The 18,717-nt window shown below is 39.1% G+C and overlaps 1 protein-coding gene across 4 annotated transcripts in view; it reads right to left on the bottom strand.

The window, feature by feature from the left end:
* Dcaf1 (DDB1 and CUL4 associated factor 1) overlaps positions 1-18,717 on the bottom strand; it is a 66,393-nt gene that overhangs the window by 23,350 nt on the left and 24,326 nt on the right. For all 4 annotated transcript variants that reach the window (XM_021173031.2, XM_021173032.3, XM_021173030.2 and 1 more), the window contains exons 7-13: positions 16,775-17,284; positions 16,349-16,450; positions 12,724-12,882; positions 10,440-10,619; positions 7,967-8,176; positions 4,713-4,882; positions 2,351-2,475 (exon numbers count right to left, since the gene is read on the bottom strand). In XM_021173031.2, the coding sequence (XP_021028690.1) occupies positions 2,351-2,475; positions 4,713-4,882; positions 7,967-8,176; positions 10,440-10,619; positions 12,724-12,882; positions 16,349-16,450; positions 16,775-17,284 (1,456 nt within the window). The remainder of the gene's footprint in view (positions 1-2,350; positions 2,476-4,712; positions 4,883-7,966; positions 8,177-10,439; positions 10,620-12,723; positions 12,883-16,348; positions 16,451-16,774; positions 17,285-18,717) is intronic.

The raw sequence follows: 18,717 nt of genomic DNA, 5'->3' as shown, positions 1-18,717 counted from the left end.
CGGTTAAGAGCACTGACTGCTCTACCAGAGGTCCTGAATTCAATTTCCAGCAACCACATGGTGTCTCACAACCAACTGTAATGGGATCTGATGCCCTCTTCTGGGGTGTCTGAAGAGAGCAACAATACACATATATAAAACAAATAAATCTTAAAAAAAAAAAAAAAAGGAATAGATGAGGGTGATGGGAGGAAGACAAACAAATAAAGTGAAGTGTCCTGTCCTATATACAGAATCTGAGTTTAAATTCGTGTGTGCTGAAGAGGGACAAGACGCTGGGAAGGAGGAAGTGGAAGGTACGTGTGAGCGAGATACCATTATTCTATAGAGTTTTAAGGGCCAAGGAGATGGCTCAGAGGGCAAAAAGACTTGCTGTGTAATGTATAAGCCTGATGACTTGAGTTTGATAACCAGAACCTATATTAAAAAAAAAAAAAAAGAATAAAATGGATGTTGTACTAAAAGCACTTCCAGAGGAAAACAAAGATGGGCAAACAGAGTGGTTGAAAATTCACAGAATCCACAGCAACAAGATAAAAGGAAAGAGCTAACATCCAAAAGCTGTCTTCTGGTCTCTACATGTGCTTCATCTACAGGAACACGCACACATTACACTTCTTTAAACAAAAGCTAATGGTTGCTGGTTGGTAGTGGTACATGCCTTTCAGAGGCAGGGGCAGGTGGATCTCAGTGATTTCGAGGCCAACCTGGTCTACAGAGCAAGTTCCCGGGCAGTCAGGACTACACGGAGAAACCCTGTCTCAAAAAAAAAAAAAGTTATTGGTTGTCCCCAGTATTGACATAACTTAGTAATTTGAAATTTTATTCGTTTCGTTCTACTTAAAAAGAGGAAAGAAGGAGAGGAGAAGACAGGAGAGGAGAGGAGAGGAGAGGAGAGAGGGGAGGGGGGAGGGGAGGGGAGGAAGGAAAAAAAGTCCAAGGATAGCTAGGCATGATGGTACACACCAATAAATCCAGCACTCACTAGGTGGAGGTAGGCCATCCTCAACTATGTATTTAGTCAGACACTAACCTGGGATACATGAAACCCTGTCTCAACACACAGTCCAAGAACCAACCAACCAACCAAAAAATAACTACAAGTATGACTCTGCTACATTTTCTGTACCTTAATGTACAATACCTCACATATACTTTAGTACACAGAGGGGTTATGGGAAGTGTGAAAGTTACCAAAGTTTGTGTGCATTATTTCTTAGATAAAAGGGACAAAAGCAGTAAAATAATCTTCATAAAATAATCATTAAATCATAATCTTCATTGCTATTCCATAACTATAACTTTGCTATTGTTATAAATCTTAATGTAATTATCTGATGAGCATGATATATGATATTCGACCCAAGAACTCAAAAGAGGTTACAACCTACAGGTTGAGAACCACTGTCCTATTCTAACATCCTGAAATTGGGTTACAAATGTGACCATAAACGCCGGGCGTGGTGGCGCACGCCTTTAATCCCAGCACTCGGGAGGCAGAGGCAGGAGGATTTCTGAGTTCGAGGCCAGCCTGGTCTACAAAGTGAGTTCCAGCACAGCCAGGGGCCAGGGTTACACAGAGAAACCCTGTCTCAAAAAACCAAAAAAAAAAAAAAAAAAAAAACAAATGTGACCATAGGGTTGGAAAAATGGCTCGGTGGTTAAGAGCACTGACTGCTCTTCCAGAGGTCCTGAGTTCAAATCTCAGCAACCACATGGTAGCTCACAACCATCTGCAATGGGAGCCAATGCCCTCTTCTGGCATGTCTGAAGATAGCAACATTGTATTCTTATACAGTAAATAAAAAAAATTTTTTTTTTAAATGTGACCATAAGAGCAAAGGCAAATCCATCACACAACAGACAATGGCAAGGTACTCTTGACAGTTTAGTTTATAAAGTATCTGCCTGATCATCACAGGACTAAAGTTAGATCCCTAAAACCAACCAGAAAAAGAAAGAATGAAAGAACGAAAGAAAGAAAGACCGTCTGTCCAAGCATGGTGATGCATGCTTGTATCCTAGCAGACTTGGTGAGTTCCAGGTTTTTTTTTTTTTTTTTTGGTTTTTCGAGACAGGGTTTCTCTGTAGCCCTGGCTGTCCTGAAACTCACTCTGTAGACCAGGCTGGCCTCCAACTCAGAAATCCGCCTGCCTCTGCCTCCCAAGTGCTAGGATTAAAGGTGTGCGCCACCACCAACCAGCTGAGTTCCAGGTAGGTATCTTAAAGAAAAATGGTTGATGCCTGAGGAATGACACCTCATGTTGTCTTCTGGCCTTCACACACATGCATATACCTGTACAGTCACAGAAAAAAAAAAAAATTGGCCTGGTCACAAGGAGCAACCTACCTACAGTGGAGACAGCAGAGCCAGCCTCGTCCAGTACATCCACTGACTCCGCCAACTGGAGCTGGATTTTTGGCACCACAGTGAGAATAGCAAGGACATCCAAAGCAAAACGCACAGTATCATTCCTAAACAGGAAGAAGAACTGGTCAACAGGGAACTACAATACAGTAACAAAATAAATAAATTAAAAAAACAAAAATACAACACGTTGAAATCACCATTTAAACAGTTCTATTTTGTAAATATTTAAAGCTATGAGAATATACTGGAAACTCTAGAAAAGAATCTGGAAGCCAGGCGGTGTTGGCACACGCCTTTGATCCCAGCACTTGGGAGGCAGTGGCAGAGGCAGGAGGATCTCTGTGAATATTGTCACCAGCCTGGTCTACACAGTGAGTTACAGTCAGCCAGGACGAAACAGAGAAACCCTGCCTCAGGAAACCAAAAAAAAAAAAAAAATTCTGGAGATTTGAATGATGGCAATTATATTTACTAATTAGTGTATGTGTCGCAGTGTGTGTAGTCAAAAGACAGCCTTCTGGATTTGGTTCTCTTCTTCTATCATGTTGGTTCCAGAGATCAAAATAGGTCACCAGGCTTGGAGGCAATTTCTTTTCCCACTGAACCATATCACTTGCCCAAAACAGGGTTTTTCTTTTTCTTTTCTTTTCTTTTTTTATTTAAAATAATTTTGTCTTCTTTTTTAAACTAACTTAGAGCCAGACAGTAAGCCACACCTTTAATCCTAGCATGTAGGAGGCAGAGGCAAGTGGGTCTCTGTTACTTTGAGGTCACCCTGGTCTATAGAGTGAGTTCCAGAACAGCTATGTAGAGAGATCCTGTCTCTTAACCACTGAGCTATCTCCAACCCAAGACCCTGTCTCAAAAAAAAAAAACAATAAAGAGGGAGGAACAAGTCTTTATGTATCTCCTAAAATTCATTATCCAAAATGCTGTGGACCAAAAATCACTTCAAATTTCATTCCTTTCTGATTTTAGAGTACTTAGGATCTATTAGTTGAGAATCACTAACTAATCTAAACACTTAAAATCTAAAATATTGCCGGGCATGGTGGCACACGCATTTAATCCCAGCAGAGGCAGGTAGATTTTTGAGTTCGAGGCCAGCCTGGTCTACAAAGTGAGTTCCAGGACAGCCAGGGCTATACAGAGAAACCCTGTCTCGAAAAACAAAAAACAAAAAACAAAATAAAAAATCTAAAATACTCCAAAAATCAATTACAGCAAACTACCCTGTAACTGCTGAAAATTATTTTTTAAAAAACAGATTTCACAGGAAAGGTTCCAAAATATAAATAAGTGAAAGAAAAAATGTAAAACACAAATCTAAAACCAAGTACCAAACATTTCTAAGAAGGTGGGAAACTATTATGATCATTTTACAATCACATTTACAGCTTTACAACATCTAGTTAAGGGTGAAAATGAAGATATGCTATACACACCACAACCTCAAATACCAATCATGAATAAACAGTACAGAAATACAGCATTTTAAATATTAACGTGAAAAAGCAAATTGTAAAAAGACTAACATAGCTGGAAATAGTATTATATGCCTATAATTTCTTTACTCAGAGGTAAAGCAGAAAGAATTATCTAAGCCAAGGCTAACCTGGCCTTAATAGGTAGTTCAGAGTCAACTTTAATTATATATAATAGAACCCTGCTTCAAAAAATAACAGGTGAGGGCTGGAGAAATGACTCAGCAATTAAGAACATTGGCTGCTCTTTTAGAGGACACAGGTTTGATTCCAAGCACACACACAGCATCTTATAATTCCATCTCTAGAGCATCCAATGTCCTTTTCTGGACTCCACAGACACTGCATACATGTACACAGACACAGATGCAAACTAAATATCCATACACATAAACAATAAAAATGAAGAAAAAAAACCAAAAGCTAGATTTGTACCTCAGCGGTAGCACGTGCAAGGTCCTGGATTGGACTCCAATATAGTTATACATTTTAATTTCTGGTATAGAAAAATCTAGTAGATTAGGGGCTAAGAGCACTGGCTGTTCTTCCAGAGGACCCAGGTTCAAGTCCCAGCAACCTCATGGCATCTCACAACGGTCTGACTCTAAATTCTAGGGCATTTGGTGACCTAGTCAGCTCCTCAAGAACTTACATGTGAGGCACATAAGCTTATACAACTGCATACACACAACATTAAAAGAAAAAAATTACATGAGAAAATAAAAATCACTCTCATACTTCATTTACTTCCTTCTCAGAGTCAAATCTAATACTTCAATCCGACAACAGCTTGTTAAACGTGCATCATGTGTTATATATTATGTCTTATGAACTTCATGTGAAACCTTTAGTCCTACCTTGCATAATAGGTCTTCCAATTGCAGGCGATGGAAATAAGCTGTAGTAAAAGCTGTACACAGGAAAGCTTGAGGAAGACTTCAGCAGGTTCCCAATATAGCTGAGCTGGGCCATACTCTATCAAAAATTCCATCATTTCCACAATCTGCTCATGAGTATATGAGCATGCCTACAAGAAGAAGTATGTATAACTATGATACATATCATCTGCTACTTACTCAATGCCTGCCAAAAACTTTTAATAATAGCTTTCAATTTCTACAACTTTTGAGTCAGTAAGTCCCTATGTAAAGCACTGCTACATAATGTTTAGTCTTTTTTTGCTTTTCGAGACAGGGTTTCTCTGTATAGCCCTGGCTGTCCTGGAACTCACTTTGTATACCAGACTGGCCTCGAACTCAGAAATCCGCCTGCCTCTGCCTTCAGTCCTTTATTTCTAACATCACACATAATAAAAAAAAGAAAAAAAAAGGTTAATTTGTGCATATTTATGAAGGCGAAGAGAAAGTAGCACCATATAAACAGGTGTCCCTCCAGCTTGCGATTCTGAAAGATGCAGACACTAATCTTGACCCTAAACCTATCATGACTCAAGTGAAGACAAAGAAGGTCCCTGAAATTCATCTTTTGCCTCTACTTCCAATTGTACTGCTCTCAATTGTACAGGGCAGGTAAAAACGCAAAGATGTACATATATATCCTAAGACATGACACTTGTCTCCATGTGAATTTTAGTGTAACTGCACTGCTGCAAGTAATACTAACTTTTAAGACTGCATGTGGAGTCAGGACATAAAGTTTTACAGCACTTACCAGGCACATGTGAGGGCCTGGTTTTGATACACACACACACACACACAAAGATTATCTGGGCGCCTAATACATGCCTTTAATCCCAGCACTTGGAAGGCAGAAGCAAATAGTTCTCTGAGTTCCAGGCCAGCCTGATCTACATTACAAAAACCCTGTGTGGTGGCTATTCTTGGTTGTCAACTTGACTACATCTGGAACTTACTAAAACCAAATCAGCTGGGTACCTATAAGATTTTTTTTTTCTTTTTTAATTAATCATCTGAAGTAGGAAGACCCATTTTTAATCTGGATCTTTTAGTATAAAAAGATACATCATTAATCCAGATCTTTTGAAGTAATAAAATGCACATTTCATCTGGGCCACACTTCCTGGGCCTATCCTACATATCCTATATCCTCCTATCCTATATATCCTATATCCTCCTATCCTATATAAAGGACATCATGGAAAAAGGAAGCTTTTGCTCAGCTTGCGCCATTCCTTCACTGGCATTACAGCCTACTTCTGTCATATACTGAAGACCAACTGAGGCATCCAGCCTCATGAACTGAACAACTACTGGAATCTTAGACCTTCTGTTGGTAGACAACCACCGTTGAACTAACTGGACCACAGCTTATAAGCCACTCTAATAAATCTCCATAGGGAGAGGGTAGAGTGGTGTGTTTTCACTCTATAAGTTCTATTCTTCTAGAGAACCCAGACCACAGATTTTAGTATCAGAAGTGGTTCCATAGCAAGTATAAGACTGAACTTTCCAATTTGTTAACATCTATAGTTACTGAAGCCCCTCAAGTTACTAAAGCGTCTCCTGGAAACTTGGAGAGTACTGAAAGACCATGGTGCGACGTATTTTACAAACTTAAGGAGGCAAAAAGCATTTGACTATCCTGATTCACCAATTGTGAGAGACAAATTGTGGCGATTCTATATATAAAACTTCAAACAAGCCAGTGGTGGTGCACTCCTTTAAACCAGCACTCCGGAAGCAAAGGAGGTGACTCTGTGAGTACCAAGCCAGCCTGGTATACCCAGAAAGTTTCAGGATAGCCAGGGCTACACAGAGCAACTCTGTTTCAGGGACGGGGGGGTAGGGTGGAGGGTAGGGGGGGGAGGGGGATAACGTGTCAGACAGGATGGACCTTTCACCACTTTCTGAAAAATATAAGGAAAAGGAAATGCTGCTGTTGCTGGGTTGCTCCTAGCATGGCTGAATAACAAAGGATAGGACTGAGCTCAGTGATAAAATTAACCAACTTCCAGCATCTCAGAATACAGTGAAGGGCAATTAACTCAGTGATAACACTGACCAGTTCCAGATGGAAATGAACAGTCTAAAAGGTTCTAAATGTGCACTGGAAGAGAGTCTTCTCTCCAGCAGCCAAAGAGCTTAAGTTGTGTAAAATCAAACAAAAGCCCTCATTATTAGACTGGCTGAATTACAGAAAAAATTCAAGTCCCAGCCTCTGAGGGTGTTAAAGTAAGGGCATTAATTGGTAAAGAATGAAAGCCGGGCGTGGTGGCGCACGCCTTTAATCCCAGCACTCGGGAGGCAGAGGCAGGCGGATTTCCGAGTTCGAGGCCAGCCTGGTCTACAAAGTGAGTTCCAGGACAGCCAGGGCTACACAGAGAAACCCTGTCTCGAAAAACCAAAAAAAAAAAAAAAAAAGAATGAGACTGTATAACTTGGGGTGGAGATGTGTGGGAGAACCCTATTGAGACTGGGAACTTTGAACCCTCAGATTCTCAAGGTTTATGTAAAACCAAATCCTTCAGACAATGGGAAGGCTCAGAAGACAAGCCTATCACTAATCCTATTGGACACAAAACAGTGAGAGGGGCACCAGCCCATCTGTACAGTTCTGTTGTCATTGCTTTCCTTAGGGTTAGAGATACTGCTACTCAGTTGGATGAATTAAATCTAATAGGTTTTTCTGGACCTCAAAGTAGCAGGGTCAGGTGGCAGAACCTAATTGCCAAAGGCAGCATAATCATAGTAATTGTAATGGACAGCACAGGCAAAATGATTTTTATGGTGGCATGACTCATATAGACCTTCAGTACTAGCTAGTCAGTCAGTCATGGTGTTTCCAGGCATGAAATAGGTGAGAAACCTACCACAGTTTTGATCTATTCAAGTGGAAAACTTCTAAAACAAATGACAGAAAGAATACATCAGATTGTAGCAAAAAAGAATCTCAGCTCATGAACCAGTCTTAACAGACTTAAGTCAGTGAGCAACATCCCTCCATGGCCTCTACATCAGCTTGTACCTCAGATGCCTGACTTCCTATGATGATGAACAGTCATATGGAAGCATAAGCCAAAAAAAAAAACCTTTTCTCCAAAGCTGCCTTGGTCATGGTGTTTCATCACAGGAAAGATGCCACCATACTCAAAAATAAAATTAAACACATAAATGAATTATTATCCTCTTACCTTGTATGGAGGCTGGGGGTGAACAAGAATACCACCCTCCGTCCTCTGAAGTGACTGCTTGACTTGTTCCAATTTAATGGCCAGGTGAGCCTCAAAATACTTGCGCAGAGCCATGCAGGTATGTTTTCCTGTTTGGCGACTAGCAAATATTTCATCATCACTCAAAAGTGCACCCTGGTCTTCCAAATTTAAAATCTCCAAAGTACTGATCTATTAGTAAACAGATATAAGATTGCAAAAGAGGGGGAAAGAAGACACAGAAAAGTAAAAAGATAAGATGTTGTAAAGTGTTTCTGTTCAACAGTACTGACAAGTACCAAAGTATATCCATATACAGCCTGCCAACAGTCATATGAAACAAACAAACACCACCTTCTAATTAAGATATATACAGAGAATGAGGTCTATCTTTGTAGTCTAGCACTTGAGAAGCTGAGGCTGGAAAGCACTAATTTCCAGGCAGCCAATATACACAGGAAATTCAAGGCTAATTTGAGCTACAGTGAAACTCTTAAAAGTCTAAATGAAAAAGAATAGAAAGCTATAACAGCCTAAAATTGTAGCCATTTGAAAAGATCAAAATTCTGTAGCTCAAGGTCACCTGGTACTCACTATATAGCAGGGATTTAGTCAAAAAACTTTAGCATCCTCTTGCCTCCACCTCCCAACTGCTAGAATTACAGGTATGAGCCTCCATGCCCCCCACCCCTCACTAATAGAGTCTATTTTTGTCTACATTTTGCTAAAGGTAAGTTTCCCTTCTGTACATTCATTGAGATCAACCCAAAACTTTCAAATCCAATCAAATGTTAAAGTCTATAAAGATTAATTAATTAATTAATTAGAACTTTCCTTGTCAGCCTTCCCAGAGCTAATGTGCTCTCTTTAGAGTAAATCCACACTTACATAGTCTGAACTACTTGATACCATCGTTATATGCCTCCTTGTCTTACTCAGTTTTCTTTACTTCTTTACATTTTCTTTTTTTTTTTTTTTTTTTTTTATTTTTTTTTTTTCCTTTTTTTTTTATTATTATTATTTTTTTTTATTACATATTTTCCTCAATTACATTTCCAATACTATCCCAAAAGTCCCCCATAGCGCCCCCCACTTCCCTACCCACCCATTCCCATTCTTTTGGCCCTGGCATTCCCCTATATTGGGGCATATAAAGTTTGCAAGTCCAATGGGCCTCTCTTTCCATTGATGGCGGACTAGGCCATCTTTCGATACATATGCAGCTAGAGACAAGAGCTCCAGGGTTCTGGTTAGTACATTATGTTGTTCCAACAGAATGTAGAAAGAGTTGCCTCATTCCATCAAACCCAAATGCATAAACTATACAACATCTTGCCTGTGGATATTAAAAGGTAGAAAGAAATGTCCACATTAATCTGGAAGGTTAGTGTTTAGCCAATTTGACCAGAATGAGAGTTTTTAGTAGACTGAACTGGTAAATAAAACTAAGAATAGAGAAGTCTAAGCATAGAGAGTCGTTCATACCAGGGTCAATCTGAAAGGCGCTGTTTTGATTCTTTTCCCGATCTTTCTATTCTTCTTATCACAAACTGGTAACTGTGCTGGCTAGATGTATGTCAACTAGACACAAACTATAATAATTCCAGAGGAGGAAATACCCCAATAAAATCAGCTTATAGACAAAAAAAAAAAAAAAAAAAAAAAAAAAAGAAAAGATCAAAATTAACCAGGTAAACTGTGTGCTAGCCCACAATTGCACACTTGGGAAACAAGAGCAAGAAAAATTAACACAATTTTGAAAAATTAATGTTATCACAATCCTCCTACAAAATTACATCAAGGGGAGGGGCTACAATGTCATGGGAAATACTCCAGCCACCAAAGACACAGGAAAGAGAACAGGGCTGAGTGTGGCAGTTCAGTGGTACAGTGAATGTGCAAAAGGCCCTGGGCTCAATCTTCAGCACCCAAGGACCAGAGGAGAGAAAGTAATAAAGACTCATAAAGGAGAAAGAAATTAATTTATACGAGGACTACTTAAAAACGCCAATCAGAAATGTTCTCCCAGGGCTGGCGAGATGGCTCAGTGATTAAGAGCCCCGACTACTCTTCCGAAGATCCCGAGTTCACCGAGTTCAAATCCCAGCAACCACATGGTGGCTCATAACCATCCGTAAGAAATCTGATGCCCTCTTCTAGGGTGTCCAAAGACAGCTACAGTGTACTTACATATAATAAATAAATCTTTAAAAAAAAAAAAAAGAAAGAAAGAAATGTTCTCCCAGCTGTGTGCAGTGATATGTACCTGTGATCCCTGCACTGGGAACCGGAGGCAGGAGAGGTAGTTCAAAGTCATCTTTGGTTACAGTTAAGACCAGATTGGGCTACATAAGACCAAAAAGTAATTTCCTATCTTCTACGAGATTGTCTTTCTGAATAACCTAAACAAGTAGGATCCCTATAGCTAACTGAAGAGCCAATGGAAGAACCTCACCAAGTTCACCAGACGACGAAGACCATCATAACGGTCGAAGAGCTCCAAAACAGCCCGGAATGAGAAACAAATTGAGAAAAACATAGTAGCATGGCAACATCCTGAGGCATGAGAACATTCCATTAACCACAGGGTATAGTTCACCACATCAGATAGAACATTGTGAGGATGCATGCAAACCTGCAAAGAAATATATATATATATATATATAAATATATTTTAACATTTGGGGCAAAGATATCTTTGATAAGGAATAAAAAAAATTCAGTGTAATAGAAATGTTTACAGAATACAGTGATCACACTAAGTCAATTCTAGAAAATTTGTTCCAAACCTAAAAACAACCTACATTTAATTGAGTACAATCTATACTTACTTAGCCCCAAAAATTACATCATTTAATGTTTCTAAGTAACTCTATATACTGAGTATTTATATACTAAATATTTATACACTATATAAACTTATATACCATCTTAGTATTTATATACTAAATATTTATACACTATATAAACTTATATACCATCTTAGTATTTATATACTAAATATTTATACACTATATAAATTTATATACTATCTTAGTTATTTATATACTAAGTATTAAATCTTCCTTAACAATTATAAAGAGACTCATAGAAATTAAGAAGTTAAAGACTTTTTTTTTTCCTTTGAGATACAGTCTCACTTGGTGGCCCTAGCTGACCTGAAACTCACTACGTAGACCAGACTGGTCTCAAACTCAGATATCCACCTGCTTCTGCCTCCCAAGTACAAGGATTAAAGGATTAAGTCACCATACCCAGCAAGGACATTCTTAAAAGTGGTTGAGCTTGTTAGGCAGTAGTAACACAGGCCTTTAATCCTAGTACTCAAAAAGCAGAAGCAGGTGGGTCTCTGAATTCAAGGGCAGCCTGATCTATAAAGCAAGTTCCAGGACTGCTAGAACTATACAGAGAAACCCTGTCTCAGAAAAAAGAAAACCCTGGGAAGGGGGCTGGGGGAGGTGGGTGGGTTTCCTGAGACTACTACTGACACTAAGTCTACAAGTGTAGTGTCTGCTGCTCCACTGACTCATGAAATCAGCTGTAAAACATTCCCTAGATTTGTTCGGTACTTTTTTCTATATGTTAGCCATAATTAACTTTGTACATATAAATAGTTTACTATTCACAAAAAGTTAAATTTTAACTATATTTATCTTAAGAAACGAACAAAGACAACACTCAAAACAATCATCAGCTTAACTTAAAAAGTAATATACTAGAGCTGGAGAGATGGCTCAGCGGTTAAGAGCACTGACTGCTCTTCCATAAGTCCTGATTTCAATTCCCAGCAACCACATGGTGGCTCACAACCATCTGTAATGTGATCTGACGCCCTCTTCTGGTATGTCTGAAAAGAGCTCTACAGTGTACTCATATACATATTTTTTTTTTTTTTTGGTATTTGTATCTGAATTTTTTCTTAATAAGTAAATCTTAAAAAAAAAAAAAGAAAGAAAAGAAAAGTAATATACTAAACCAGATGCAAGCATTAAAGGTGTATGCCAACATGCCGAGCACAAACATTCTTAAAAGTGGCTGAGCTGCTGGGCAGTGGAGGCACAGGCCTTTAATCCCAGCACTTGGAAGACAGAGGCAGGAGAATCTCTGAGTTTGAGGATGTCCTCTCAGGCCTCAGAGAGAGTCAAGCCAGCCAGGGTAACAAACACATACACAAGACACATATAAAAAGTTATATATTGTACAAAATGTGATACAGCCCTCTCCAAGAGAGACCCAGGAGAGCCATCACTTTTCAAATGTACAACCCACTCACTTTTTAAAAAGATGTTACAAACATGGCAGACTTAATGAAAAAAACAAAAGACTCAAACTAAGAATTAGAACATGTAGAATTAGTTTATGATCCATGGCAAATTATTTAACATATACAAAGCATCACCTGTTTTTACAATTAAATGACTTTAAAATATAATACAGCTCTACTGAGAGACAAATGAAAAGTGTCTGGCTACTAATCGTAATGCCACAAAAATCACAGAAAGCATATACAGCTTGTGGAACATGTCCTCCAAGTTTCTCAGTAGTCAGAAATATTTCTAAACAATTGTACATTTTAGAATGCTTTATGAAGATTATACATTCACACGACTCATGTTTTTCATAAGAATTTCATCTTTTCAACTATTCATTTTATCCAAACATTGTTTTGTGAATGTGCTGTTTTAAAGAGATGGTCCCCATCAAATCCCATCCTCTTCACCTGAATGGACTAGACTTACTCTTTCCATAGCATCCTGGTTGTAGGACAGGTAATACAAGCACATGGACACACCAGTTGCAGCCATAGAAGGACGAGGAATTTCCAGTAATTTCTGTACTCCACCATGTGCAACAAATTCTGTGGCAAATTTGTTATGAAGCAGGAGAGATGCTAGGTGCTAAACAATAAGGACACATGTTATAGTGGAATAATCAAAAACATCACAAATTTCTTAACATAATATTAAGCTGCTATAAAGAGCCATGTGAGTAGAGAAACAGTGTCTCACAAAAGAAAAGCTAGAGTGACCGGGTGTGGTGGTGCACGCTTTTAATCCCAGCACTTGGGAGGCAGAGGCAGGTGGATTTCTGAGTTCGAGGCCAGCCTGGTCTACAGAGTGAGTTCCAGGACAGCCAGGACTACACAGAGAAACCCTGTCTTGAAAAACCAAAAAAAAAAAAAAAAAAAGAGAAAAAAGAAAAGCTAGAGTGAAGGGAAAATAAATAGGAAAAAGGAATGTAAGTGAAAGAAAAAGAAAGGCTTAAAATTCTACAACATCCCTCTTTCCTTCCTAATACAAAAAGTATTCATGTTTCAAAGACCTATCAGGGTAGGAAAGAAGGATAGGAATAGAACCCAGGGCCTTGCTAAACATGACGCATACAAACGAGCTACACCCTCAGCAAACCAAAGGTTTTTATGCGGGTAGAAAACAAGAAATGGGGGCTGGAGAGATGGCTCTGCGGTTAAGAGCACTGACTGCTTAAGCAAAGTATCAAAAGGGGTAGGATTGGGCTGAAGGGATGACTCAGCTATTAAGAGCACTGACTGCTCTTCCAGAGGTCCTGAGTTCAATCCCCAGCAACCACATGGTGGCTCACAACCATCTGTAATGGGATCCGATGCCCTCTTCTGCTGTACTCACATATATGAAATAAATAGAAAAATGTCTGTTTTTAAAATAAAAAGGGGGGGGGGAGAATAGGATTTTGATGTATCAGAATGCCTTTCAAAATATTAAAACTTCAAATTTTTAGATGCTTCATTTACTTATCATGTGAGTGGCTGTGGTGTTATGTGTGGAGGTCAGAGTACAGGAATTGGTTCTCTCCCTCAACCATGTGGTTCCCAGAGATCAAACTCAAGTCATCAGGCTTAGTAACACATGCCTTAATCTCCCAGTCATCTTAATGGCTCTAGATACTGTTCTTGAACCCACTGTCCCTGCATCCCCAGAGCTGGGATTTTCAGAATAAGCCACCACACCCAGATAAATTTTTATTTCCTGCTCAATTCCTACAGCCCCTCAGAGTGGAATGTTCTATGTAACTTTAAGGATGCAATATACAACAAAAGTGTGAGGATTCTTCCTATTTCTGAACACAGAGCCTCAAGAGAACTAGAGCTCCCCCTCCTGTTTCCAGAAGAGACAATACAGATTTGCAGTTACAGACTTGGAGGATTAAGGTCAACAGCACCATTAACAGGTATATACCCTCTTCAGACATTTTCAACACCTAGAACTGGACTGCCTTACATAAAACTCAAATCCCTTCCTTCCTTATGCTTTTTCTATCACACATGCCTCTACCATTCTTCCACCCAATTCATGCCTCAAGACTCACCTAAACTAGGTATCTGTTTGCAGCCACATGGTTTTCTCATATCATTACCATGCCATCGTGACAATCACCATCACAATATGTGTAGAAACAGAATAAGCAGGCTTAACATATATCAAGAAACCTAAATTGAGGGCTGGAGATGGAGAGATGGCTCAGAGGTTAAGAGTACTGGCTGCTCTTCCAAAGGTCCTGAATTCAATTCCCAGCAACCACATGGTGGCTCATAACCACCTATAATGAGATTTGGTGCCCTCTTCTGGCCTGCAGATATACATGCAGGCAGACCACTGAATACATAATAAATTAATAAATAAATAAATACATCTTTTTTTTTTAAAGAAACTAATTTTATTTGAGACCTCACCACCTACAAACTCACTTCACCTCACCCTGTGGGCAGATCCTATCTGTTTCCTTTCTTTTTTAATACTGTCATGTCCTGGAACTTGCTATGTAAACCAGGCTGGCCTCAAACTCAAGAGATTTGCCTGCTTCTGCCTTCTGAGTACTAATATTAGTAGTATGGACTAGCATGCCCAGCCTCAACTTTCTTTTATCCCATTTTGTTCCTATTAGACTTAATACCTGTTCCTTCTCTTAACTTGTTATCTTCCTTTTGAACAATATGATAAACCCAGAGACAGACAAACAGAACAGACAGACAGATTGATTGATCCGTTGATCTTTCTGCTCGAGAAAAGGGTTTCTCTGTGTAGATTGTGTTGCTGGGATTAAAGGTGTGCATCACCACCCAACTCACCCCTAGATTCTATGCACCCATGTGCATGTGTGGATGCATACATGGGTGTGTGTGTTTACTCAAGCAAATGAGAAAATGAATATGTATGCAAGGTATTATGTGGGTGCTTAAGGAGGCCATAACCTGGAGCTGGAATTAAAAGCTGCCAACTATGGGTGCCAAAAACCAAACTTGTTTTTTGTCTGATTTGGTTTGGGATTTTCTTTTTTTTTTTTTTTTTTGGTTTTTCGAGACAGGGTTTCTCTGTATAGCCCTGGCTGTCCTGGAACTCACTTTGTAGACCAGGCTGGCCTCGAACTCAGAAATCCTCCTGCCTCTGCCTCCGGAGTGCTAGGATTAAAGGCGTGCGACACCACGCCCGGCATGGTTTGGGATTTTCAAGACAGGGTTTCTCTGTGTAGCCCTGGCTATCCTGGAACTCACTCTATAGACTAGGCTAGCCTCAAATTCACAGAGATCCATCTGCCTCTGCCTCCCAAGAATTGGGATTAAAGGCACACACCACCACCACCACCACCTGGTCAAACTTAGTAGTTTTAAACTGCTGAGCCATCTCTCTAGCTCCAATTTTGCTTTTAAGGATCTCTTTTTTTTAAGTTTTTCTCTGTTCATACATATTTCATTATCTTTTATCCCTTTTATATATAGCTTTGTCTAGAAACAGATGAATGACTATACCCATTATAATTCCAAAGAGATTGAGTAAACATCCAAAGTCACTCTCTAACTGCATCTTGTTCAAAAAAAAAAAAATCAATGTTGTAAATGAATGTAGTATTTCTGGACCACCAGGCACAGCTCTGACCTCCAGTGCCATTACACTGTTAATGGTATAACCACTGAGTGCAAACAGACTGACAGAAACAGACATATAGACAACACATATACACCATCCCACATACTACCCAAATTCTGTTTGATCTCATCCAAATCTTAAATGTCTAGGGACTGAATGAAACACTGGTGACATGTGGGTTCACTTAATTAAAATTAACTAAAGTTGAAAATGTAAAGCCAGGCATGTACTAGCTCATACATGTAATCCCAATATCAAAGAGGGTGAGGCATGAACATGGTGTAAGCTCTAGGCCAACCAGATCTAGACAGGAGTTCTGTGCTAACCTGGGCCACAGTTCTTCAGAGACACTATACTTTCAAGTGGTGGAAAATCACAGAGAGCTGACAGGTACTACTATACTAACCAAACTAAACATGAGTTTTATAAACATCAGTACTAATAAAATACTCAGTGACTTTACCTTGAGTGCCTCAAAAGTAAGCAGGACATCATTAGTCTGTTTCAGATCAATATAAAACATCATCAATTCTCTTGATCCAAGTTGCATGAATATGGGAAGTAACTGAAATGAGAACCAAAAAAAAAGTCTTAAATTTTGGCTTTTTCACATTCTCTGTACTTTATGAAGGAAGAACATTAAAAGAAATTAAACATCCCCTTTTAAAAATACATTCCTATGTTCATATTATCAAGTTTGTATGAATACACTTTGATCAAACAACCCATAATCAGGAGTGACCTGCATAAGACCTTACTAATTTGAGATGAAGACCTTTCTGGGGTAGAGTTAGGACTGTGTCTATAAGTAAGGTATAGTCATAAAATGCCCCAGAGGTAAATTTAATAGTCCCAAAATGTCAAACAGTACCTTATCCCAATAACTTACCTCCTGATACTCTCCTAAAGGGGTCAAATACTGAAGAATAAGTCTCTGCTCAATAGCAGGAGTCATAGGATAGAGAGTGTAATTGGTGCCAATCACCCAGGGGGACATTTCTGACCAGCTGCTATTAGACAGCTCAACAAACACACGATCTGGGTCAGAAGATGAGAAGCCCAACTTCTGCTTGGCCTTCCTAAAGTTCTCTCTGTCACCATGCTTTGCTGACTTGTTTTTCTTTAATCCTCCTTCCTCAGGTTTAGTTGCTGAGTTCACTCTACTACTGGTCTTGTGACTTGAATCAAGACGAAAGGAGATCTCCATATCTCTAGAAGCTTCTTGTTCTCCATCCACAACATCCACTGCCATGTCACCATAGTCCATATCCACAGCTTCCTCATCCAGAGGCAAAAGGGGTTCCGAAGAGAGCTTCCGTGGACTAGGACGCTTACTGTCCTGCCGCAAAGCCACTTCTTGAAGCTGGAGCTCCCTCAGTCTTCTAAGCACTATTGCCACCTAGCAACAATTATTTGAGAAAAAGTATTTATTCTGAATTTTAGTTTACATGATTATTAAATAAATTTTGTTTTATGAGGTAGAATCTTACTCCTGCCTTTGCCTCTAAAATGCTAAGATTTGTAGGCACATGCTACCATAAATAGCCTATTATACATTATTTTCTATTAAAGAAAACTCAACGCTCTTGCACTTAGCTCAATACCAGGAAATAGTAAAGATTTAATAAATATGTTGATTTTATTCCTATAATTTAATGAAATAAGCTATAGCTAAAATCAAGTTTAAAATATTTGTATTTTTTTCCCAGAAAACCCAAACTAGAAGGTGTGCATATAAAATACACCATTTACAACTAGTCTGTTTTGGGCCAAGGTCGACTGGACTATGCATCACACCTAAAAAGGCAGGAGCTAGATATATTTATAGACTCTTTCTTTTAATTGCCTTTGAAAATCAAAACTGAAGATTTCAAAAACTTACCAAATATACATTGTATGTCACTAGCAACTCATAATCTAATTTCCAGGTTTTCCTTTTTAAATCTTTTAAGTACTTATGTTTGGGGCCAAAACTAGAAAGTGGTACTCTAGTTTTCTTGAGTGCAGTAATGTATGCCTGCAACTCAAACACTTGGGAAATTGAAGCAGGACTGCTGCAGTCTGGAGACAGCCTGGGCTACACAGTGAGTTATAGGTCAACAGTAGCTACCCAGAAAGAAAATGTCTCTAAAACAATCTTTTTTCCACAAACAAACAAATAGAATAGCAAAGCAATAGAGTGATACTACAGTTCTACATTAAAAAGAAGGGGTTTGAAGCCCGGCAGTGATAGCACACCTTTTAATCCCAGCATTCAAGAGGCAGAGGCAGGTGGATCTCTGAATTCAAGGCCAGCCTGGTCTGCAAAGCAAGTTTCAAGGCCAGCCTGGTCTGCAAAGCAAGTTCCAAGACAGCCTGGACTACACAGATAAACAGAGAGACCCTATCTCAAATAAACAGAAGGGGTTTGTATCTGAAATTCAACCTGAATTGCATTTCTTTAAAATTTATAGTAGTAGCTAAATGGAAGGTAATTTTAGTGAGTATAGTCTAGCAAAATAATCCATTGTTATTAATGGATTAATATTTCACTAATAACGGAATAGTAAAGTCAACAATCCATTCAAGTAGTACAGATCCAACCACTCACTGAAAGTCTTTCTGACTTTTCTACATGTTTCAGAATCTTCAAAACACAAAGGATAAGGGAAGATATGAGAAAAATTAACAAAAAGAATGGTTTATATGTCATGATCCTTGACAAGATTTTTTTCTTAGCCGGGCGGGGTGGCACACACCTTTAATCCCAGCACTCGGGAGGCAGAGGCAGGCGGATTTCTGAGTTCGAGGCCAGCCTGGTCTACAAAGTGAGTTCCAGGACAGCCAGGGCTA

The sequence above is a fragment of the Mus caroli genome, unplaced genomic scaffold, assembly GCF_978045245.1.
Source record: "Mus caroli unplaced genomic scaffold, Mus_caroli_1 scaffold_11, whole genome shotgun sequence".
In the NCBI taxonomy this organism is placed as follows: domain Eukaryota; kingdom Metazoa; phylum Chordata; class Mammalia; order Rodentia; family Muridae; genus Mus; species Mus caroli.
Note: the sequence above shows the minus strand (reverse complement) of the source record. Positions and strands in the feature narration are given on the sequence as shown.